We start from the raw sequence: 26,641 nt of genomic DNA on the forward strand, positions 1-26,641 counted from the left end.
CACTCAAACCCGATCCCAATGTGACTTGCAACAAGGCTGAGATCTCTTTCAGATACAGGGATTTTCAGCCTCTCTTCATTCACAGCATATGCTTGGTTCCAGGGTGTTGTACCTACAAGAATCATCTCACAATAAGCATGTTGTTCACATGTGTATGTGTGTGTGCATGAATGCATGTGTGTGTGTGTGTGTGTGTGTGTGTGTGTGTAAGTGTGTTTGTGTTTGTGTTTGTGTTGTGTATGTATGTATGTATGTATGTATGTATGTATGTATGTATGTATGTATGAATGTATGTGTGTGTGTTTGTGTGTGTGTATGTGTGTGTGTGTGTTTGTGTATGTATGTGTGTGTGTGTGTGTGAGTGCATGAATGCATGTGTGTGTGTGTGCGTGTGTGTGTGTGCGTGTTGTAAATTGACTGTCGATTTTTAAATTCCCTATCAATATTCAACGTTATTTTAACTAATCTTAAGATTAAATTCACTCAAAAACCAAAGAGATATTGTTAATGTACCACAACGTAAAAGAAAACGTTTGGGTGGATGCACAGACAATGGGAATAATGTCAAGCTTGCATCTGATAAAGCATAACGTGACACACAATCCATATCTTACATTTAGTAAAACGATTAATGCGACTGAACGTACCTCTCAGTTCAAGCTGATGGTTGTAATAGCAGGTTATGTGGTCGTCTGTCTTGGACATTTTCTGGAATCAAAATAAACACAATGAGGCATATTCCTGGTGACGCTTGGATCCCGCATATTGTAAACTTTATGCCTGTTTTAAACCACGATTGAGAACTGTAGCATCACAAGAAGTAGGGTAATGTTACATACACAAGTATACATAAAAAAACATAAAGTCGCAATTGCACGTGTACACACGAGGACGCGCATAAACACTGATGAACAGTGTCACGCTGACATTCATTAATTTTAGGGAAATAACGTGAAGGGAATCTTCACCTACCTGATATCTGAATCTGGACCAGTATGAAACAATATTACCCATGCTGCATATATCTACGACGTCTAGTGAGAAAATGAAACACACATGTGTATCCCTCAGTCGCCGCGACAACTGTGTACAACTACTTTTAACACCTATGAATAGGGAAAGGGGATTCCCCCTACTTGCAAGGCGAGAATTGTAGTAGGCGCTGAGGGACAGCGACCAGATGTGACAATCTTGTTCCGGCTCTCGGACTGCGGATTTTCGGATTTCATAAGCCATTTCAATCTTGGGGGGTGTGTGTGGGTGAAATAGCAGTGACGGTGTAAGTACCTGTTTCACTCACTGGGCCAGCTTTCTAGTCCAGGTGCATTAAACGACTGGTTGGTTTGAGTTGAATCATCAGTATGCACATCGTGTGCATTGATACTGGGGCGGTGGGTAGCCAAGCGGTTATAGAGTGTACGTGTAGGTAAAGGGGCATCCGGATATGTAATGATATTGACACTTAATTTCTATCATTAATAATATATCTGTTTTATTAAATGATCTATTTGTTTACTTTGAGCGTGTTGCTTTCATCAACTCATGAAAACATTTGCCTGTTGTTCTCAGCACACGTTTCTTATCATCCGAAAAATCCGACAGAACGTGTGCCAGGTATTGACATATTCATTCACTACACACTTGACTTCGCCAGGAGAGATATCGTCCGCCTGTCTATAAATAGCGGCCCATAAATAGGGATTGTCCCTGTCGCACAACTAATACGATCGAACCAATAGTGTAAACATAGTGTCAAATTCGATTTTCCAATACACAGAATGTAGGCCTCAAATGATGTAAGAGTCATCAGAGCTTGTGGTGATGTCTAGCCAGCCTAGCGCTGTGTAATAGATATATACGAGCCCAGTGTATGGTGTCTTGCTGTGTTATCGCCCTTCATGTAAAGGAAGTTAAGTGGGGATTACATTACAGGCCATGGCACATTTTTCAAAAGTTTGTATTTGAAATCAGGAATAAATTTATGATGCAAATGTATCAAATAAGATAATGAGGAAAAACACACCCGTACGCATAACGATACTATTCTAATACAGAATAAATAAGGTGCTTTTTTTCAATGCAAACATACTCAAACAGTCGGTAGTTAATTTGGAGCAGTCAAAGCTCTATTAAGGATTTGGCTTATAGCCGTTCCTTAATGAAACTAATACGTAACACCTGATCACGAACTGCACATGCCCCTTTGACAACCACGGTACAGTGTTTGAACCGATCTAGGTCCGAAAATGCGACAAACGTCAACCTTGCAAGGCTATAAATATATGTCACTACATGGATGCACATACCGGCGTATATACATTGTAGCAGTGACTGGCAAAAGGTTCGTTGGAGTTATGATGTCACGCGCAAGTGGTTTTCGTACACTATGACACCGATTGAGGTTAACATCGAAGGTAGGACGCCGTTCCACAATATATAATTGTCAATGCACGAGAATAAATAAATATATGAATGTGCCACTGAAAATCAATGATGACACCAGGTGTTCGAGGAAAGGGTGCACATGTCCTGTCCTACCGGTAGCACCTGTCATTCATACAAAGCGATCGTAGCACCAGGACCAGGGCGACCGTAACTCACACACTTTAGCATAGACCTACGACAGTCGGAGCGCTAAGATCGCTCAGGAAAACGGGGCCTGCGAAGCCATACACAATGTAAAGGCGTCATATGTGGACAATATTAAGCTGAACCTTTCCGGCAGCTATGTTGTTTGGTTAATGTATGTGACAGCAGTGTGCATGCAGTATCCTTCCCGGGGAGGTGTAACTGACAAGATTAACAGGTACTGCACATGGCATTTAATTTATTTCATAATATCATTTCAGTGGGCGAAAATATCCTTAGAGTGTTTAGGGCTGCATGTCATTGTGTGTGGGAAGGTGAAAATGACAAACAACAGCTGACAAAAGAAGTAAACATCCACAAGAACATAATTGATTGCAATACTGTTTACGGTTCATCTGAGATACTACTGCTGCATATTATGTCCAGGAAACTCATTGAATCCAGTATCGTCACTCGCTATTTCAACGTTTTAGAGTTTCCCAAGAGTAAACTACGTAGATACTTGGCTACACAACAATATGCGTTGTCCCTAGAGAATGTTGAGGATGTCCACCCGGTTAATCGTACACTACGTCTTCACAGTGCATTGATGAGGACGAGACTCTTCTCACTCAACTTCGTAAAGACCTGTACAATCTGCATGTATTCTGAACATGGATGCACAACTGTTCCTTCCTCGATTACCAAACTTTCGATCCTGACACACCCAAATCTGATCCCGATGTGACCTGGAACCATGCTGAACACACACAAGCAAACATGAGCTGTCTCCTTTAAATTTCATGGGTACAATTTCACGTCCTCCAGTAATAATAGATCCGCTTAGCTACATGATGTATTTGAGAAGCATGTACACGTAAGCCTTCATCAGATCATGAGGTGTGCCTGTCGTTCTCATTTCCCATCATCCCAAACTGTGCTGATATTATATAAAACCATTCTATCACATTTATTTCAAGGTAATGATTAAAGATACATGTGTTATTCCAATGAAAATAATGTTATGAACAGAAACTAAGTAAAAACTTAAATACTCAAAAGACATTATTGATATTAGGATAATATTAATATCAGGATAATCCGAACAATAAACACCATTTGAAAAGCTGTTTATGTATCATATATGTGGCTGATAGGATCTACATCGCCAGATATATATAATTTACTTCAGCAATACTGGCGATGTATATATCAGTGTGTCTATGACATTGACATAGGTATACGATGAAAACGAAGAGCAGTATTTGAACTGATCACACTTGAAATCCATAATCCTAAAATCCGATTTCAATTTCTAAGCCGAAATTGTTATTGAATATATCTATATCGAACGGAGTTGAAACAATGTTGATACAATGTTTTTCAAGTAAGCAAACTCATATCAACCAAATTTCAACATTAGAACAAAGACAATGCTGGGATTCTTCAATGGAGGAAGACATTATTATAAAGTATAATTATCTGTGTAAGTTGGGGTACAGGTGATTATGAAAATTGAAAAAAAACAATCCTCGGTGACGTGGAGTTCATTCTGTCAGGGGGCGGTCGGGTAGCCTAATGGTAAAAGCGTTCGCTCGTCAAGCCGAAGACCCGGGTTCTATTCCTGACAAGGGTACAACGTGTGAATCTCATTTCAGGTGTCCCCCACCGTGATATTGCTGGAATATTGCTAAAAGCGGAGTAAAACCATACTCACTCACTCATTCTCTCAGTGAGCATAGGTTGAACCAGGCAATAAAGATCAACAGAGGTCATTGTTACAATATCAGAAACCTTTGAAAACAATAGGTTTCTAACTGAGTAACATTTCCCTACTCATTTCGCCAGACAACAATATTGTAATTTGTAATACTTTGTTATATTCTGATCAGGACCTGATTTGAAAACAAGTTGACCACAACAAAGTATGTATATTAAGTGGATTCACCTGATCACGAAGACTGACGCTTTTTTTGATTGTTACTCGGACATGTACAATCTTCAATCTTGAAATATGGTCACACAGTGTACTGCAGAAATAATGCAGGGTAATAACAAATATCATCAATTAACGTCGTTTGGTAAAACGCGGCCGGGGTTCGAACCACCTATGTTCCGCTCTCTGGGCAGACTCGCTTTATTTTTCCCCGCAAGCCACACACTGAACAACAAACAAGGCAGGGCGGGACAACTTAGGAATGGCCAGGAGTCCGAACTTGACCACACAGAAGGAAGCGAGCTACAAAAACATGTTTTATATCATTGGAAAGCTCTCAATGAGTCGAATCCAAATAATGTGTGTCCCAGTGTGTTCCCATGTTCACAAGCTCAAAAATTGGCTCAGAAAATGCATTACTGCAGAAATTTCTGGCCGAATTTTTTTTTTCTGCAGAAATTTCTGGCAGTATTTTTTTTTTCTACAGAAATTTCTGGCCGAATTTTTTTTTTTCTACAGAAATTTCTGGCCGAATTTTTTTCTGCAGTAATATTTAGCAGAATTATTTTAATTCAGGAGAAATAAGATTCAATCATTGGATAGTTTAACCTGGAGTTGCTTCAAATGACCTTTTTCCTCAAAACAAACATTTTTAGTTCACATGACTACAATCTTTGGAAAGTTTAAATTGAATTCAGCAATTGAAGATATCTATCTTCGTATTATATTTACCAAATTTATCAAGAAAAGTTGACGTCACTCGAATTAAACAATGGAACAACATGTTGGCCTCATACCTTGACCATCTTCAATGGCCTTTTGACGACTTGGAAGTGTACAACATTAAAGGTGAATGTGATTCTCCGAAATTTCTGGCAGTATTTTTTTTTTCTACAGAAATTTCTGGCAGAATTATTTTTTTCTACAGAAATTTCTGGCAGAATTTTTTTCTGCAGTAATTTCAACCATCAATCTTTGGAAAGTTTAAATTGAATTCAGCAATTGAAGATATTTATCTTGGTATTATGTTTACCAAATTTATCAAGAAAAGTTGACGTCACTCGAATTAAACAATGGAACAACATGTTGGCCTCATACCTTTGTATACTAGACAGATGCAAATCATTGAACCTTGAGCTTACCCTATAATTATCTAAATTATTATGAGAATTTCAGTGACCATCTTCAATGGCCTTTTGACGACTTTGAAGTGTACAACATTAAAGGTGAATGTGATTCTCAAAAATAAATTTCATAATTATTCCATGGGGCCAACCAAATATATAATCCCCGGTTGGAATTCAAAGAAACAACCTACATGTGATATACGGTACTCTGAAAGTAGTTTAACTTCAGACATGGAAAAAAATAGAACACAACCAAGATTTTACAATATAACTGCATATATTGTTTCATAAATTTCATTGTGCACATCTCATCTTATATATGTATATATATATACAATTCTAAATACACAGCTTTACTAAGAAACAAAAACATACAAAGTACAAAACTCCTGCAATGCAATCCTCGGCAATATCTCAGCCACATAGCTTAGACAAAAAATATGTTCATTTCAGCAAAACGTGCTGCTCCTTCTTTATTGTTCTGATACTGACGCTTGTCTTCGGTGCTTTGTCAGAGTGATCTGAAAGTAAAGAAAAAAAATGTAAAGAATATGAGAACATAATTAAAATCACAGTGCATCTATACAACTATAGCAAAAATAGTAACCTCATGAAGTTGGGTTGTTTCTCTGCCCACATTACACATATTCTAAGTAACGCTGACTAACCCTAATATTACACATCACAATACATATTTCAAAAGAAATGCAATATTTATTGAAATTACCTTTGATTTTGTTGCAGTTTTTCATTGTTCTTCTCTATTGCCTCTTGAACTTTAGTTGGGAGGGTTGTCGCTTCCCTTGGGGCAGGCATGAAGGGCTTGAAGTCTGATAGCTTGGTGGTGGGTGTGCGGATGTCCCCAATCTTGAAGGAGGGCATCGCGGGTTGTTGCAGGCTTCTGTCTAAGTTCCCTTGCAAATACACTAAACGGTTGATCCACATCTTCATGCGTGTTCCCCACCATGAGAAAGAAAGTTTCACCTGAAAATAGTATTTACATCAGTATTATCACTATGAAAACAAATCAAATTGTACAAAACTTGTTTATTTTTACAGAATACTGATTTGAGTATTGAGAATATTGAGAGAAAAATCAATCTTGTGCATTTAAAAAGTTTCAACATTGTGTGCAGATTCTTGTATACTTAGGATGAGCAACTGGACATGAAATACTTGCTTCAAAACAATTCTAATGTGGTTTAAAACAATTTACATAAATTATTAAAATATTAACCACATGTGACTTCAGCATTTACTTTGAATTGTATAGTATAGCCTCAAGGAAAAAATATGCTATACATGATATTGTATGTGGAGTCATATACCAATACTTCATTGATAACTATCTTCATGATAGCACTAAAAGTGATACCTTGGATTGCAGCGTCCACTTTTGACTGGCCGACAAAGTCTTGCAGCTTTACTGGTCCTGGAAATGTCAAATAAATATTTGAACAATACATAAATTGCAACTTTAATGTAATTGGATTGTCATACAAACATAACAATTGCCAATTTCCATTCTCAAATATCCACAATTCCTCCAAAATTAGACAAGCCTACCAGACAAACATTGAATTTATTCAACAGGGCCGTAACAAGCATTTAGCTAAGACAAAGATAAATTTCTATCCTTCTAAACGTGTGTTACAAATATAATGTACAAACAAATGTCTTGACATACATGGCACGATCCCATTACAAAACAAATCCCATTACATCCTTTACTAATAATATTGGACAAACTACAATAACGTAACCCCTATATGTGCACTGTGGATACTAAGCTCCACTGGTTTCGAAATAAGAATCTACATAACTCCCTACCAATGGGATATGTAGACAGTAATATATGTTTTGGTTTGGTTTGTTGTTTACTGCCGCATTTAGCAATATTCCACCTATATGACAGCGGTCTGTAATTAATCGAATCTGGACCAGACATTTCAGAGATTCATATCATGAGCATCAATGCAAGTCAGCGAGCCTGACCACGCGATACTGTTAGTCGCCTCTTAAGACAAGCATAGAATTCACTGGAAACTGGAAAGGAAATATCACAAAAAGACATGTTGTGCTTGGATACCAATTACACAATAATGACCCATTAAATCTTATAATTATTCGGCAACAATGCAGTTTACCGGGCGCAGCCCGAGCTCTACCATCCGCTCAATTACCGCGCTATAGTGCCACGCTGTCTCGTTATACCGTTACCGTGCCTCACGCTCTGGTGACTCTCGCTTCACGATCCAACACCCGTTTTCGGTCTTAGGGAAACTTACACATCTTTACAATCAAACACCCATTCTCGGTCTTAGGGAAACTTACACATCTTTACGATCAAACACCCGTTCTAGGTCTTAGGGAAACTTACACGTCTTTACGATCCAACATATGTTCATAAAGAAACCATGATCCAAACAGAAGGCAAAGGTTCTTCAAGATATATACAGTGTTTGGTGTACAAAAATAGAATAAAATGCCTTACCCATGTCAACGTTGTTGAAGCAGAGCTGGTGAACCCTCCTCAAGGCATCCAGAGCTTCTCACTGCGACCAGAACTTGGGTTTTCGATGTGATTTACCGACTGGTTGAATAGTTATCGTTTGATCGTCTGACAGAACGTTCTCGACGATTTAACGATATTTAACGATACCTGATTAGGGTTAAATCTATATATACCATTTTTATGGTCGGGCGTCCACGGCTGATTGGTATATCAAATCAAACACAAGGGTGTATATCATGCCCCTGAGTGTTCACGCCTCACTGGGTGGTCACGTAATAAGGTGTGGCACCAGCATCTCGGGTTACAATTTGATATTAATTCAAGTACTCCACTGATAATGTACATAGGTAGTTAACTTAATTACATTCAGTTTTGTCCGACAAGGAGCGAGTTTACTTTTTTTTAGACACAGACTTTGTAACAGGCTCTTCCCCTGGAAACAAATATATTGTAAATAAATATTTCGCCATTTCCATCAACCTTATCACGTGATGTTCTATAACTGTTGTCTTGTACACTATCCATAGTGTAAGTCAGCTGGCTCGAGGAATTTTCATATAGTATTATCATTAAACAACATACCCTATGCAACAGTTATGTTGCTACCCAGACAAAACTATTTTTATATTCTATGTTAAATGTAAACGATCAGTTTTTATTATAAATACAAAACCACCTTTTAAGCGGTAATACCTATCACGCATTAAACAACATATATGAACAACCATGTTATTATAAAGTCTCACGTTGGTTCCTCCGTGCAACTTCATGCCTGACTTACATTCATATTGTTCTTTCACCACACTTACGCTTCTCCAAATTTAGAAAGAAGCTGTGTACACAGTGTTCTTGCGAGTTACAATAACGCGTCCGGTTTGGCTGCAACTTCAAAGAGTGGACATATGGTTGCTCCTTCAGGTAGCTTTAATTACCCTCTCTATAATGCAATATCGTATTATCCATTTGTAATGAATGATAGTAACACTAAATCGGATTGGATTCAGTTAAATCTACATTTCTCAAGGTCTCTAACATCGAGATTTGAAATATCTTTCATGTAAATACCTTCTTTGTCATGTGACTTGTATATATTCGTGTATATTCAGAATCGTACCTACGCACAATGTCTTTGCACAATGGCACAAGCAACGTGGTCTCTTTCTGTAAAACATAGCACTCTTTATTTCAGCCACAGCAAAGATCCCGAACCACGTGCAGTCAGCAGAGTTACAGCGTCTGGTTACCGTCTTGCAGTTACGATACAGGTAAGACGTCACAATATATATATTGTTTTATTTCTGGAAACGCCGACCCTAAAACGTGGATTTTGGTAACACGGTTATTTCATATAACAACAACCAAATAACAACCTGTACTCCAAACAGTGAATGTTTGGCTCTGCTGCCATGCGAAACGCGTTTTGTAAGAGTCTAATTTTAGTGTATTTATTTCTACCACTTTTGATAAAAAAATACGCAAACAATCTAATCTGAAAAGGAGATATCTCCATCCCCTATGGTGTTATTGCGACTTGTATATTGTCTACATGTACATTAGGCAACTGATTGTAGCTGTATGGCGACACTTGAAGTGTAGCTATGTGACCATGAATTTGCCTGTGGTGATCAGTGAAAACACAGAAAATTACAAAATACCAATCCATGCAGTATTTTGATAATTTACATGCGAGTTTTCTATTATTTATAACGTTAGAAATATTTAGATAAAAATAACTTTATAGACCCAATGTTTATTAATATAACAAATTGTTGTAGTAATGTTTTCCTAAAATAAACATATATATCATCTTCTCTTATTGCCCAATCAAAGCTGGTGCTGAGACAATTTAGAATACCCAAACGACGCATATTTTTACGTGCCGTGCCGCCAGACTTCCTGCCAACTTGGCAATTAAATATCCTCGGGTATTGTCACTTCATACGGTGATACATTGTCTCGCGCACGTGGTCGGTGGGTATTGTCTATCAGCGCCACGATCACGTGATCGTTTTGTTAATTACTCTGTGTTACGGTCTCGCCGATCCTAAACTTTCAAAGCCTTCAATAAAATTTATGAGATCATTATCTTATCTTTATTCCGACTGAATCCACCTTTATTTCAGACGCCCCCTCACACACACACTCCCAATGCAAATTCACTGAGGCTTGACCGTTACCAATTAACAGCTGTCAATTAAACAGTTCGCATCTAAGTAGTATGTTATCGAATATATTGAAAACCTTAAGCGTGCTACTTTGGGGGGGGGGGGGGGGGGGGGGGGGGGGGGGGGGGTTAAAGGAGGGTGTTGGTTGTTCACAGGGTCACTCGACAATCACAATGTAAACGGGTATTTCAATAATTGTATGATATATTTAGTCCTTGGGCAGCCCCAATCTAAAAACAACAATAAAATCCTAACTCTCACCGACTCTCTTAGTGGACTAAAAGCCCTCCAAAACAAAAATACAAAAAAACGACCTAAATTAATAAACCAAATAGCAGGCAAACAAATAACCTTCTTGTGGATCCCCGCCACCGTAGGAATTTACGGCAACGAAAGCGCCGATAAAGCAGCTAAATTATCTCTCAAAATACCAGTAATAAACCTAAACCTACCCATCTCAAAATCAGAAATTAAAAGTGTAAACAAACAAAAAATAACCAAAAAATGGCATAATCCATATCAAAACTCAAATAGCCAAATCAAAAAAGTGCTCAGAAAACCACTAGCCAAACCTAAAATCCTACACCTCTCTAAAAAAATTGACAGATTTATTACAAAACTCGAAACAGGACACACGAACCTAAATAACCACCTAAAAAAACTTAAAAGACACACCACAGGAAACTGCCCCCACTGCAAACAACCCGAAACCACAGAACACGCACTCATCCACTGCACCCACTACCAAACACACAGAACCACACTACAAACCACCCTCAATCTAAATAAGGTTCCTACTCTAGATGAAACCCTCAAAATAAACTAGAAAACTTCAAGGCCCTAGGCGTATTCCTAATCAAAACAGACCTAATTAAGCGCATCTAAAAACTAATTAATCTACCAATCCAAAATCCAATAAACATACAAACACCCACCTCACCCGGCTCCCTTAGTTCCCTCCTCCACCCACCTCGGCATTTATTCCAAATTTAAAAATTCCAAAACTTCAATATAAGCAACCCCTAAAAGCCCCCTCTTGGGTTGCACACATCACTTTCACCCTATTCGGAATACAATAAATGGTCCGGACAGACCCGTGTGCGAAATACGCTACAGTCGGAAAGCGCACGTTAAATCTCCTATATCAGTCAGTCAGACCCCAGTGTTTCATATCATTTTCCCACCAAACTAAACAAGAATAACCCCCAACTGGATATGTCAAGCGAACTAATTTTCGTTTCGTCTGTCGATTCATATTTTGGAAATTCAAGGGGAACCACTCCGGCTTATGCAGCACACACATTTGGGAAGGTTGCTTCAATAATAATAATACTTCTTACCATGGTTTCACAGTCGTTAGGAACTTTTTTAAGATCTGACACCAGATTATGCTGTCCGAAAATTTATCTTATTTTTTAGTGGAAACAGGCCTATCGGAAATTCGAACTTGAACAGCAACGCCAAAACCACATTCCGCCGCAGTGACCAGCTGCTGATGACATAGACTAGGCTAGCTTTACACTAAGTCTTGTACCAGGCTGTCCCCTCTGGATAGTAGGTCTGGTCTCTCCTTTGTCCTTGGACCCCCTTTCCGATCATAAGGGTTGATAACCCTTGCCAAATCCAAATCCTTTTACCTTAGAGCACCCATTTACGACACATGGGGTTAGTTTTGAGTTCGGTTATGGTTTAGAAGTCTCTTGATATAAACATATTTATTTCCATAAAGTGGAGGGATTGGCAAACAAGCAAATTTTGCTAATCTGAATGCCTCTCCCAAACATGATACATAAGTCTCTTTTAACGAATTAATCCAATTTAATTTTCGCAGTATACTCATCCTTATATAATTTCAGCTTCATGACAGTGTGAACATTGAGTGCCCCCTACACAAGTATGCAGTCACTGACAACTGATGGAGTGACCTATACAAAACGGAAGATGCAGACGACTAGTACAAGCACGCACGCACACACACACTCACACGCACGCACGCACATGCTATATAAGTGCAATTATCTTGGACGCGACATTCAACCCAATTTCAACTCACCTCACTTATCTTACTTTGTTCATGTGCCTAAAGCTTGTGGAATGTGTTAATTACTGAAATGAAAAGCATTTTAATGTTTTTTTCATATCTTTTCAGAATATGTGCACATAGCTTTCAATGACCAGACGAAAAAAAGAATTCATTTCAAGTATGTCGAGAAGAAAACGTAAGTAAAGCACACTATTTACATTCATAATACATTTTATTCCGCAGGCTCTATTGTAAAGTTAAACTCTAGCTGCGTATAGGCTGCCATTATCCATTATATTAGACAATATGGATCCACTCATCTATACATCTATTTTCTTTTGTGACAGGACCCATCTCTGAAAAAATCACCTCACCCAAGAAAATACGACTCATTCATGAGAATGAAAAGTGCAAAGTCTCCCAAGGAATTGTCTTGTAATATAGCATGTGAATAAATAATTTTTTGAAATATCTCACGAAATTAGTTTTATTTTATTGCTTGTAATCATGTGAACTAAAAATGTTTGTTTTGAGGAAAAAGGTCATTTGAAGCAACTCCAGGATTAACTATCCAATGATTGAATCTTATTTCTCCTGAATTAAAATAATTCTGCTAAATATTACTGCAGAAAAAAATTCGGCCAGAAATTTCTGCAGAAAAAAAAAAATTCGGCCAGAAATTTCTGTAGAAAAAAAAAATACTGCCAGAAATTTCTGCAGAAAAAAAAAATTCGGCCAGAAATTTCTGCAGTAATGCATTTTCTGAGCCAATTTTTGAGCTTATGAACATGGGAACACACTGGGACACACATTATTTGGATTCGTCTCCTCGAGAGCTTTCCAGTGATATAAAACATGTTTTTGTAGCTCGCTTCCTTCTGTGTGGTCAAGTTCGGACTCCTGGCCATTCCTAAGTTGTCCCGCTCTGCCTTAAACCAAAAACAGAACGTCCCATGCGGTACAAGGAGAGACGTTTATGAAGCCCTGAGGCGTTATAACAAGATATAACTGATGCGTAGACAAATACAGGGTACATAATGAATATTCATGCTTGGGTGTAGTTCAGCACATAACCTTTTGTCATCTACAGGTTCAAGTGAACAACCGATTTTATAAACCTCAGAGTGTTCATTTGTATTGATCGTTAGGTTTCTTCAGACTTGAGAAAGACCCACATGAGGTTTTACTTGCGTAGAAAACCCGGGACTTACTGTGGAAGACCCGGGGACTTGATTTTCATCGTTATAAAAAGTTACATATTTCAGATCAAGTCCCTGGGTCTTCCACAGTAAGTCCCCAGGACTTCCATACCCTATATTCTTTTTAAAAAACCCGCAATACTAGATTTTCTTCACTTTAATTCAAGTTGACATTTACAATGATATTCTTTGCAGGCACCCTTCCTGCAGCAGCGCAGAAACGGTGTAGGTCGGCATTTTTAGTTTTCGTTTGTGTGAGAAATAAATCGTCACCTTCCTCTCTCTCCCACATCTTGCCAGTAAATGAAAAACTCGACTGTAAGCTGTCCACATTATGACGGAGACGCTCACGGGCAATGCGTGCGTGCACGACCAGCACGTGCATGACGCCAGTAGTCGTCACTCAACACAGCTCACGGATGCGTTTATAGTCTCGTTATATCGCATATAAAATCCTCGTTATTGCGGCCCTTAGGATCTTCCCTCCCAGGCGGGTTTACATTTTCAACCAAAACCTCAGAACGGGTTTTATCCTTCACATGTATCACGGCTGTGTGACTCATGGGTATAACTCACAAAATGGCGTCCCATTTGAAACCACCCGAGCCTTACCTTACAGGGAGAACGTCAGCCCTTAAAGTGGAGGCGATTGTTAACATTCTGAGGAGTCCAGATGAGAGCAAGACCATCCAGACTGCCCCCGCCACACCCCAGGGAGGGGAGGTGTACCTCTATAAGATAACCTCGGGAATGAGAGAAGGTGAGGCAGTTGTGTTCAGGCTTAATATCACCACGAGTCAGGGATTAATACATATGAACAATGTTAATATTTCATGGAAAGCTGATATTATTTATTACACAATTTGAATTCATTGGGGTTGTTAAGCACACATGACCAATGTCCTCAAAAGCCACATTCATATACATGTACGTTATTAGTAATATTCTGCTTGACGTCGGAGTCACCCTGCCCTGGTATCAGCTTCCTTGTACAGCCCTGTGATAACCGGTTTTATGTTCGCTTATATTGTTAACAAGTGATTTTCGTGCACAAAGTGACTACATGAATTAAGAATATTTGTCTGTATCATTATTAAAACGACTTCTTTTGCAATATTTTCTATCTATGTTTTTCTTTTTACTCTTTCCATCCCCTTTACAACAATTGTGTACTTAAATAATGAACATTGTTTGATGTCAACTTGTAGAAAATCCATTGTTGGATTAATCAATATGGGCTAAACAAGAATCAAGTATCGTGTTGCATCTCAGGGAAGGAAAAAAGGACATGGTATTTATCATCACAACCTCTAATACAACATATTTATGCATGACCTTACAGCTGATTTGGCATTAAGGTGGGTTGATTTTAGAGTTATGTTACACTATTGACTGTTCACAGTTTTATTAATTAATCAACATCACAGGTGACACACTAACACACACAGCTTTTTGAGGTATAGTTCATCTTCAGGATTACAACATTGTTTGCAATGTTATGATGTTATTTTCTATTTGCAGATATCTGGAAGGATGACAAATATCACTTCAGAAGTGATGGAACCCGGAAGCAGCCTGGCTCAAGTCCAGTCATAGTGAAGCAGTACCACAAGGCTTACACCGAGGACAAGACAACAACAAGGGCCTTTGTCAGAGAAGCATCGTATCTGTACAACCAGCCTCTGAAACACGTTCTAGTGCAATATATCGGGGACCACACACAGGCACAGCCTGCTCCTCAACGAAAGAAGCGTGGTCATCAGACACTTCATTCCCCAGGTGACAGTAAATGTAGGAAAGTAGAATCAACTGGTGGAGCTGTGCAGTCAGGTGTCACGGAGAACACTAACTCCAACCTGGACCCTGAAGATCATTCATCACCGACAGAATTGGAAGACAACGGTAAATCAAACACTATTCTAGGTGTAACACTGAACGAAGCAAAGGTGTCAGAGACTGAAACAAAGAATGATCACGACACAACTCAAAAACGCAGCAGGACAGGAGATCATAGAGGTGATGATGACAATGATTATTTGGGTACAACGTCAGGCTCTCCTGTCAAGAAACCCCGTTGGCAGCCTCAACTTGAAAATGACAACACAATTGTAACCTGTGTCACTAACACACACTATGCTTATCTGTACACATTTCTAGAAGATGTAGAAAGGAATCGGGATGTGATAAGGGTCGTGCGACAAGTCCTAGCATTATCTAGGTTCTGGAACAAGGACTGTACCAACAAAGGCAATCCGTGCTTGTCACTCATTGAAGAGGTCGGCAAGAACTGGATCCTAGATGCAATTAAAGCAAGGAACTGGGTTAAATGTTCTGTAAATACTGACGTGCTGAGCTTGAACCAAGACCAGTCAGTTTACATAAACCTCATCGCAGCAGTGCTTGTTGGAGCATGCCATACCAGGACTGAAGTACAGGACTTTGTGAAAACACTGAAGGATCCTCCTTCACACCTGCAGCATGTACAAGAGGACGTCCCCCTGTCACGTGACTGTACATACACAGTTGGCTGCTACACCATTAGAGGAGATGTTCTGTCTCGCCTGGAAACCAACGAATGGCTGACAGATGAAGTAAGTAGTCCACCTGCAATATTTACACAATCACACAAACTACATGCCTAGTTAACCATCCAAGAAAATCATTTCATAGAGCATGAGAGGCCTTCGATTTTATCAAATGATGTCAGTATTAGATATTAACTGGGGGCGTGAGGGTGGTGAGTGGTTCAGTCACCTAATACTCATTGATAGTGCCTTGAGGTAGGCGAGCTAGAGCTTGAGTTTGGTTAAACGCCTCTTTTTGACAGTAGTGTCATGGTGAGTTGGATTAAATTATGAAGAAAGTGATGCACATCTTTGACGTTAACCACTTTGTTGATTCCCATGGCGAATCTGCATATCGAAATGCGGCGCCTTGGACTCTATGAGCACCCATCTTAAGATAACACGTCCCATTTTAATTCTGGAAACCCAAAAGTCCAGAAACTCTACGCTCTTTGCCCAGTCTCGGTTAAAGGTATTTACAAAATTAAACATGCCGTTTTCATGGGAACATACCAAGGAAGAAAAAATGAAAAAAAAATTGTTTAAAAACTCAATATTTAGACTATGTCGCCCATGGGCCTGCCCATGGGCGAAGTCTGGCCCATGGGCGAGAATATGTTCCTTTACTTAAAACTCATGTTTTTGTTTCGCAAATACATTTAATGTATTCATTCAAGTATCATGACACAAAATTTAATTCATTTTAACTTAATTCAACGATTTTATAGCGATATTGAAATATTTCGCCCATGGGCGAGAAAACGGTTTGGCCCATGGGCGAGAATATGTTCCTTTACTTAAAACTCATGATTTTGTTTCGCAAATACATTAAATGTATTTATTGAAGTATCATGACACAAAATTTAACTCATTTTAACTTAATTCAACGATTTTATAGCGATATTGAAATATTTCGCCCATGGGCGAGAAAACGGTTTGGCCCATGGGCGAGAATATGTTCCTTTACTTAAAACTCATGATTTTGTTTCGCAAATACATTTAATGTATTCATTCAAGTATCATGACACAAAATTAAACTCATTTTAACTTAATTCAACGATTTTATAGCGATATTGAAATATTTCGCCCATGGGCGAGAAAAAGGTTTGGCCCATGGGCGAGAATATGTTCCTTTACTTAAAACTCATGTTTTTGTTTCGCAAATACATTAAATGTATTTATTGAAGTATCATGACACAAAATTTAACTAATTTTTACTTAATTCAACTATTTTACGGCGTTATTAAAATATTTCGCCCATGTTTTCGTCAGTCCCTTTCAAGCATCAACTAACTGTTTGCAAAGTATATTGTATCATGTGAAATATACTTTATATTATATCATTACATTACTATTTAAAAAGGGCATTTGGTTGGATGTTTCCTTTAGTTCTACAAATTTCACCTGTTTTACATATTGTAGCGATCTTTAATGAACCCGGCCTTACCTCTCAAAACGTTTTGACAGTTTATCATACGAATTCATGTGCGTGTACTCCAATTCATTGGAGTTATTTTCCACAACATTAAATTTTAGTTAGTTTCTATTTCATTTCCCATTTAATGTCCCGTTGATACATCACACTGGGCAATTACGTGACACTAGGTATGCAATATACAGGTACGCGTGCGCGTATTTTAATGAAAAAAACTATTCGTCTTTTATTGCATAACGTTTGGCTGAATATCTTACATTCTAACGAAATCTCGAAATAATTATTTAATTACATGCGGTTTCGAACTGACCAGTGGGAATTATGTTTCAATGCGATTGAGGAAAACGGGAGTGAATATTGTGACACTAAAGCAACTTTTAACTGCATTGTCACTTTTGGTATGAAAATGGTAACAGTTCAGAAAAAACAACAGCCTTCTTATGATAATTCTCATTAGTACGTTGCGTTGTATCTAATTACAGTGTCGGCCTTATTTACAGGTGATTCTACAATACCTGCTCTCGGTCAATTACGATCTACCACACCACGCGTGAATAAACAGTTATGCAGGTGTTGCTGTGGGCAAATACCTAGCCTGAAAATGTTTATTTTTTTTAGGATACATGTTTTACAAATGTTCGTTGATATGTGGATATATTAAGCACAAAGACAAAAAAATGTTTATGAAAGATGAATTAGTGCCTTGATATATTCATCGAGATGTGTATCATCGTTTAATGGGGTCATTCAATAAACGTATGTTTGGAGGAGATATCAAAGGAGCCGCCCAATATACACAGTGTCGTCCGGTGAACTACCACCCCACCCTGTCCATTAGAGTTATGTAATCGGTACACAAATATATTTGATGCGGTGTCAGTGCGGAAGGAGTTTGAATTACGTCCGCCAGTTGCCACAGAAACAATATACAAGGTCAATCCGTACTAATTACCTAGTGACGCACGTAACAACGACTGTCAATAGGGAAAATGGTGAAAACAAATTGAAATAGATTTTAATAAAACATTATTGTACTAAATAACTCGCAAAAGCGGTGCCTAAAATTGTTTGACCGTGTTATGTGTGTTGTAAACTGACGAATAGCAAATAATTGTCATGCTGTACGCATGGTTCCATATACAAATTCAGTTATACAACCGGTATGAAACTGAGAACTGAGATACCAAGTACAACCTGCATTCACACACGGAAGCAATATACTTGTGTGTATGCCCTCTCCTCTAAAAAATGTATCACTAAAGTATTTGCATTGTAATAAATATAGTAATGATAAAACTTGGTAATTTGGTAGGTCTCCGACAGATATGATTTTCAGTTTTTTTACACCTTTGATTGATACGGATTACGTACCTGTAGTCTAGTCACTGTCTCTAATGTATCTGCTTGTTAGAAATTTCGAATGTCTTGTTATAGCACTGTTCCTAAAATACGGCAGTTTCTTTTATCGGGTATAAATAGTTGATTCGTCTTGTCACGCAGTCATTTTTACTTGATCGAATGATTTCCACAAAAAATTACGACAGAGAGTTTTGTATTTTATTATATTTTTAGAAGATTTTAGAAGATGCTTACATCACTGTATCTCAGAACGTAAAACTGATAACATTCAAACATGTAATTAGTACACAGTTAATTGTTACATATAATTTCCTGCATATTCCTTTTTGAACAAAAAGCCTACATGTATACTGATATCGGTGTCCACTGTTAAAAGGGTATTAGTGCAGTCAGCCATGGTAAATGGAGAGACAATAATAAGGTGATTAATTATAGTCTGTTGCAGAATATGCGGTATAAGTGTAGTCATTGATACATATACACATTACACATATACAGATGAAATACACGATATGATGCAGTGCAAGAACAAATTAAGATACGGTTTCTATTAAATATAATGATACGATTTTGGATTTAATTAGCATGTTTAAATTTTCAGGCCAACACGGCTGAGATACAGCATCGGCATACTCAACTGGAGTTGTTTTCTGCCGGTCGTAAGTTCATTGTTTGACTGAGCACTCTCGTGTCGGGGTTGCGATATTTTCTTCTCTTTGTTGGCAGCCTGCCACCGGTCTGAATTTTGAGAAAGGTCTCAGCATGGGACTGTTAATTACTTCTTAATGATGTCTACAAGCTTACAAACTTGTAGATGTTGGGTGCGGTTAGGACCAAACTTTTTCAGCTCAGAGTGTTAGTGGTCCTGGAACCCATTGTGTCAAACAGGTTCTGCACAAAACGTCCATCAGATTCTACTGTTCAGCAACATTGTCACTGAATTTCAGAATTCTGGCATGATATAATAATCAAGGATTTCGAAGGTGAACGAGGGGAAAGGCAGACGCACGTGGATTTACCCTCAGGTTATTATTGTCTGGAGTTCACATTTTGGGGCATTTCATGTACTAATTGAACAGAGTTCACCTGCACATGTCCACTTTAGTGATACAGACTGTAACCAAAAATGCAATGAGCCGTAGCTCTTAATCCCTTATAACAACGGTAACAACAACCAGAGTGAGGACACAGTAAGGTTAAACCGTGTCCAACAGACAATCTGAGGTGGCTATCTCCCATCAAGTCAGCTCTGTTTTTAAGCGCATAGTTATGTTTTTACATATTGAAATAAAAGGAACAAACCTACACATTACCAAATACAAAACTTTATAACCCTCTCTAGACTTCGTTCCAATTAACCTAGATCATTCAACTCGCTCGCGATGGTCGTATGCGACTTTAAAGTGAATACGTCTACAGTGTACAAGTAACTTTTAACTGTATCATATATACTCATGATAAGCAATTATTTTCGTTCCTAATTCGAATGAGCACATTCTGAGGCTAAATCTGCAAAAGGACAGATAAAATATTTCTTTGTACAATGCAAACGATACAAACGTAGCGGCTGATAATAGAGACAATGATTTAATAATCTGCAATATATCAAGTGTTCTCGTTCAATCTATTGTACATATTGAAGTGATTGTAAAGTTTCAAGGAGTACTAAAATGTTGTGGTATTATGAATGTATTTAGAATATGAATAGCGAAAAACAGTAACCATATCGGATGTACATGTATAACTTGTCTTCCAACACCACGCTTGTGCCGAGGCCCATGGTCATAAAACTAATCGGTCCCATAAAAGGAGCAAATAGTTTCGCAGATACTTCTTGCTATGGTTCACTCACAATTGTCAGACGACCTAATCATCAGTCAGACCAGTCAAGTGTGACCAGCGTACCTGCCTGGTTTTGGCTCCTAATTACTGAACTGCCCAATACTGTCATACTGTGGGCAGAGTAAGCGGCCTCGTTGAGTGATACAGACTAACCAGATTATGATTGTGTTTGTAAGTTGCGTTTAATCTGTGTCGGGTTGCAGTTGTTTTATTAGTCAAGACTAGGGGTAGTTTTTTCAATGAAACCTTTTAGCCGTTGAGTTTGTTTTGCATTCATTTCATTAAATACATTGTTAGGTAGAATAATAACACGTTATATGGATTAAACATCTCCCTAATCTGAGTATAATCTCACATGTACTCTAAGTACCGTACTATATTACTTTGCGGAGACACTGAGTATATTTGTTTAGTTGGCATTGTATGCTGTCTGATGACTTTACACAAATCCCTGCATTCAATAGACCCGTGAAGATCTTCAACAAACCATTCTTGGCGTAAAAGGGCGACAGTGCTTGTCGTAAGAAGCGACTACCGGGATCGGGTGGTCAGGCTCGCTGACTTGGTTGATGCATGGCATCGTATCCCAATTGCGTGGATCGATGCACATGATGTCAATCACTGGATTGTCTGGTCCAGACTCGATTATTTACAGACCGCCGTCATACAGCTGAAATATTGCTAAGTGTGGCGTTATACAACTAACAAACAAACAAAACACAAAAAGAGAAAGTGTATGAGTACTAAAACTTGCAATAGATATGCGTACCCTACGTACACACATGAGTCCCATTCGACAGTCTACAACACACGAATAACTGTCAAACAAGTTTGGGTACCCCTTCTGTTCAGGCAAGTAATTTGGTTCGATAATTTTGTATTAAAATCCTTTTCAATTTGTTTTCATCCTTTTTCCCTATTCCATGCATGTTTATGTTGCTACATCTTATTGCTCATGTTTCCAAGTATTGTAAAACACTTTAATGTTTCTCCTTCTTAATCTAACGTTATAACATTTCCGGTCATTGCCATCATCTAATACACAAGAGATGATACCAAGACATATTTTATTCGGTTTTGTGGTCTATGCGGTCTTACAATTGATTTTATAAGTCTTTAAATCTTATGTCTAGTAAATATTTTCACAAACAGGGCTGTTAACTGATATAAGGAATGTGACATCCAGTTGAGGACTGAATACGACGTACGTTAGTCTGGTAACGACATTTCTACAATAATTTTTTGAATAAACCGTTAATACGCCAGTTGTGACAGGGATGATGGTATGGTAGATGTAGCAGACATATTGACAGCCGTTGTTACGCGAGTCACTAGGTTATTAGTACGCATTGGCCTTGTTGATTGGTACTATACTTTCTGTGGCCACTAACGGACGTAATTCAAACTCCTTCCACACTGACATCGCACCAAATATATTTGTGTACCGATTACATAACTCTTACTGACAGGGTAGGGTGGTAGTTCACGCGAAACGGACGACACTGTGTATATTGAGCGGCTCCTTAGATATCGCCTCACAACATACTTTAAATGAATGACCAATTAAACGATGATACACATCAGGATCGCGGAGAAAATACAAGCTTCGTTCGCGTTGAATATATATATATCAAGGCACAAATTCATCTTTCATAAACTTTTTGTGTCTTGGTGCTTAATATATCCACATATCAACGAAAATATGTAATACATGTATCCACAAAAATATACATGTACAGGCTAGGTATTTGCCCACAGCAACACCTGCATAACTGTTTATTCACGCGTGGTGTGGCAGATTGTAATTGACCGACAACAAGTATTGTAGAATCACCTGTAAATAAGGCCGACACTGTAATTAGACACAACGTACTAATGAGAATATGAGAATTATCATAAGAAGGCTGTTACGTTTTTCTTAACTATTACCATTTTCAAACCAAAAGTGACAATGCAGTTAAAAGTTGCTTTAGTGTCACAATATTCACTCCCGTTTTCCTCAATCGCATTGAAACATAATTCCCACTGGTCAGTTCGAAACCGCATGTAATTAAATAATTATTTCGAGATTTCGTTAGAATGTAAGATATTCAGCCAAACGTTATGCAATAAAAGACGAATAGTTTCTTTCCATTAAAATACGCGCACGCGTACCTGTCACGTAATTGCACATTGGGATGTATCAACGGGTCATAAAATGGGAAATGAAATAGAAACTAACTAAAATTTAATGTTGTACACGCACATGAATTCGTATGATAAACTGCCAAAACGTTTTGAGAGATAAGGCCGGGTTCATTAAAGATGTTGGGTGCGGTTAGGACCAAACTTTTTCAGCTCACAGTGTTAGTGGTCCTGGAACCCATAGTGTCAAACAGGTTCTGCACAATACGTCCATCAGATTCTACTGTTCACCAACATTGTCACTGAATTTCAGAACTCTGGCATGATAGAATAATCAAGGATTTCGAAGGCAAAACCTTTGCTCGCCCATGGGCGAAATATTTCAATAAATCTGTAAAATAGCTGAATTGAGTAAAATTGAGTTACATTATGTGCCATGAAAATAGTAAGAACACCTGCATGTATTTGCGAAACAAAAACATAAGTTTTAAGTAAAGGAAAATATTCTCGCCCATGGGCCAAACCTTTTTCTCGCCCATGGGCGAAATATTTCAATATCGCTATAAAATCGTTGAATTAAGTTAAAATGAGTTAAATTTTGTGTCATGGTACTTGAATAAGTACATTAAATGTATTTGCGAAACAAAATCATGAGTTTTAAGTAAAGGAACATATACTCGCCCATGGGCCAAACCTTTTTCTCGCCCATGGGCGAAATATTTCAATATCGCTATAAAATCGTTGAATTAAGTTAAAATGAGTTAAATTTTGTGTCATGGTACTTGAATAAGTACAATAAATGTATTTGCAAAACAAAAACATGAGTTTTAAGTAAAAGAACATATTCTCGCCCATGGGCCTACCCATGGGCCTACCCATGGGCGAAATATTTCAATATCGCTATAAAATAGTTGAATTAAGTTAAAATGAGTTAAATTTTGTGTCATGATACTTCAATAAATACATTTAATGTATTTGCGAAACAAAATCATGAGTTTTAAGTAAAGGAACACATTCTCGCCCATGGGCCAAACCTTTTTCTCGCCCATGGGCGAAATATTTCAATATCGCTACAAAATCGTTGAATTAAGTTAAAATGAGTTAAATTTTGTGTCATGATACTTGAATGAATACATTAAATGTATTTGCGAAACAAAATCATGAGTTTTAAGTAAAGGAACATATTCTCGCCCATGGGCCTGCCCATGGGCCTACCCATGGGCCAGACTTCGCCCATGGGCAGGCCCATGGGCAACACTTCGCCCATGGGCAGGCCCATGGGCGACATAGTCTAAATATTGAGTTTTTAAACAATTTTTTTTTCATTTTTTCTTCCTTGGTATGTTCCCATGAAAACGGCATGTTTAATTTTGTAAATACCTTTAACCGAGACTGGGCAAAGAGCGTAGAGTTTCTGGACTTTTGGGTTTCCAGAATTAAAATGGGACGTGTTAGATTAATACAGCAACTTTTGGCGGTTTCTTCTTTTTGCACCAGTATTTGTTGACTATCAATTAATATATACTAGTGCTAATTATCAACTCATTGCCATGCATCTCGATTCTGCAATGATAACACTACTCACCTGCAATGGGCAATGTGCACACAATCTAGTACATCATCAGTTCAAATGTCAGTCATTGCTAACAGCCGAGATATTCTCTTCATGATGGATATGTGATGTGCAGCGGATCCTGCTTTGATTTGAAACTACAAGCGTTCCTTTTGAAGCGAAAGCATTGGGCGATTAAACAGTATAATAAACATTCTAATAAATGAACTCTTACCTGTCCAGATCATGGACACATACCTGCACCTCCTGGAGAGAGAGTGGTGTTCCCGTGTCAGCTTCCACTGTCTGGTGCTGCCTACAGAGACAATCCTACTGTGGGAGGCAGGACAGTACACAGACAGGATAAGGGGGAAAGATGTGAGTGATGTGAGATTTTTATATTTCTTATGATTCTGTCATTCCGAGTGTATCTTTGCATGTCCACCCTACCAAGAACAAGGTCAAGACTCGAAAGATATTTTGTAGTAGTTGTATATTTTTTGTGATAACATATGATTCGTCTATGCCATGATTGCGTATTCAGTATGATAGTAATTGCCACTTGCAATTGTGCACATGATGGATTCATGTACTGCAATGTGTTTCGATTGAGTCAAAGCCAGTAACCCCATTGATCATAATGCTATTCGTTTTCAATATGCAGTTACAAAAGCAGATATTGCACATGAACATATTCATCTTGCTACATATTATCGTACGAAGTGAAAATCTGGTTGTCAGAGAGAGTTCTTTAGAAGTTCTCAGTACCAAGTCCATAATACCAATTCACTTATATCTCTGTTACTACACCATATCCATCTTATGTGAAGCACGTGTTTTTGGATATATTGATCGTACACTGGAAAGGCATTTGCTGTGAACTTTCAGGAAACTTTGACAAACTACACGTGGATCTTAATGCCAGTGAACATGCCACGTAATCAACATTGGGTGCTACTGGTGGCTAATGTCAGGGATGGAACAGTGGGCGTGGTTAGTTCTAAACCCTCCTTAGATGTGGAGGACAAAGTTGTAGAACACTGGAGGTAGGTGGACAGAACAGTGGGCGTGGTCAATTCCTAACCCGCCTTAGATGTGGAAGACCTATTTTTAAACAACACTAGAGGTAGATACAAAAAAACACACCAAAAAACAGGACGTGTGGCTGCACATTATAAATGTTAAAACCAAGCTTTCCAATTTGAAATGTTGAAATGGTGATTTGTCAAAAACAAACATGAATGTAAATAAGATCCATCGATAAATTCTTGATACACTCACATTTGTAGCTTTTACTTTTGGGTAGAAGATATAGAACAACTTGTTCACAGGGTTACTCAGTTCCCCAAATGGGTACACTGTGGGAATTACTTAAACGCCATAAATACAGTTATGTCACTCATTCATTTAAACAATAACATCTGTATTTGCTAACATTAAACCTAATGATGGACAAAGCAGGAGAAAACATCAGAAATGCCATATAACTTGAAGCAGATATTAAAGGCACTACTGTATTTACCTTCTGCTTTACCTTTACTTTAACACCAGTCCACATGAGTCTAGGATGTTATCGCCATCGAGTAATAAACATGTATTCCTCAGGCTCTTTGTAAACCACTTGAAATCTACGTCTAAGGAAGGGAGCAAGTCATGGATGAAGAAACAGTACCCAGTGATAGAACAGTCTGATGGACACAGCTGTGGGATATTCGTTCTGATGGTAGGTTGGTTTGAAGCTATGTGTTTGATATGAAAGGCACATGTGTCTCAATAACCACGTATGAAAGATACCTTTTCATTTCTAACCTTCATATTCTCAGGCTGCTGATGCAATTTTGTCGGAGAAGTCCCCAGGCATCATGAGGAACTGTCACGTTGAGAAATACAGGCTGTATGTGCTTCAGAGGATACTACAGTATGCCAAGGACAAGGGAGATATGCAAGGTGGGGGAAATCACATGACGGCAGTTGATGGACAGGGTAATGTCCCAAACGAAATTCAAACTGTAACGCTGGAGACAAGAGATGTACTGGAAAATAGCTGTACAATGACAACAGAACAAGGAGGTCCAACTATTCATGAAGAGGATGGACATGAAACACATGAAGGAACCGACTGTGCTGTCGCCAGTGATGAAAGTATGCATTCTGGAGATCATTACTATGTTACGTAATTGTAAGGCGTTACGCAAGGTATTATATTTTATATCCACATGTGCAATGTCGACA

At 38.3% G+C, this 26,641-nt stretch overlaps 1 protein-coding gene and 3 long non-coding RNA genes across 6 annotated transcripts in view; 2 read left to right on the forward strand and 2 right to left on the reverse strand.

Annotated features, from left to right (window-relative positions):
* LOC124127929 lies at positions 1-14,259 on the reverse strand. The gene is made up of 3 exons (XR_007219441.1): positions 14,146-14,259; positions 648-708; positions 1-112 (listed from the first exon to the last, which is right to left on the reverse strand). It is a non-coding gene; the product is annotated as an uncharacterized LOC124127929 (long non-coding RNA).
* On the reverse strand, positions 5,358-8,868 carry LOC124152290. Of its 2 annotated transcripts, XR_007219439.1 has the most exons (4): positions 8,126-8,868; positions 7,007-7,063; positions 6,359-6,615; positions 5,358-6,152 (listed from the first exon to the last, which is right to left on the reverse strand). It is a non-coding gene; the product is annotated as an uncharacterized LOC124152290 (long non-coding RNA). The 2 variants fall into 2 exon arrangements; XR_006863501.2 differs by lacking the exon at positions 8,126-8,868 and having other exon boundaries at positions 7,007-7,114.
* Positions 9,079-12,805, forward strand: LOC125377068. The gene is made up of 2 exons (XR_007219440.1): positions 9,079-9,411; positions 12,461-12,805. It is a non-coding gene; the product is annotated as an uncharacterized LOC125377068 (long non-coding RNA).
* LOC124127928 overlaps positions 14,089-26,641 on the forward strand; it is a 19,132-nt gene continuing 6,579 nt past the window's right edge. The window contains exons 1-6 of one of the 2 annotated variants that reach the window (XM_048389888.1): positions 14,089-14,293; positions 15,055-16,124; positions 24,653-24,787; positions 25,298-25,455; positions 26,015-26,132; positions 26,233-26,551. In XM_048389888.1, the coding sequence (XP_048245845.1) occupies positions 14,095-14,293; positions 15,055-16,124; positions 24,653-24,787; positions 25,298-25,455; positions 26,015-26,132; positions 26,233-26,551 (1,999 nt within the window). In that variant the 5' untranslated portion in view covers positions 14,089-14,094. The remainder of the gene's footprint in view (positions 14,294-15,054; positions 16,125-24,652; positions 24,788-25,297; positions 25,456-26,014; positions 26,133-26,232; positions 26,552-26,641) is intronic. The other variant, XM_048389889.1, reaches the window with a different exon arrangement.

The sequence above is a fragment of the Haliotis rufescens genome, unplaced genomic scaffold, assembly GCF_023055435.1.
Source record: "Haliotis rufescens isolate VD_foot unplaced genomic scaffold, xgHalRufe1.0.p SCAF_8, whole genome shotgun sequence".
NCBI classification, from domain to species: domain Eukaryota; kingdom Metazoa; phylum Mollusca; class Gastropoda; order Lepetellida; family Haliotidae; genus Haliotis; species Haliotis rufescens.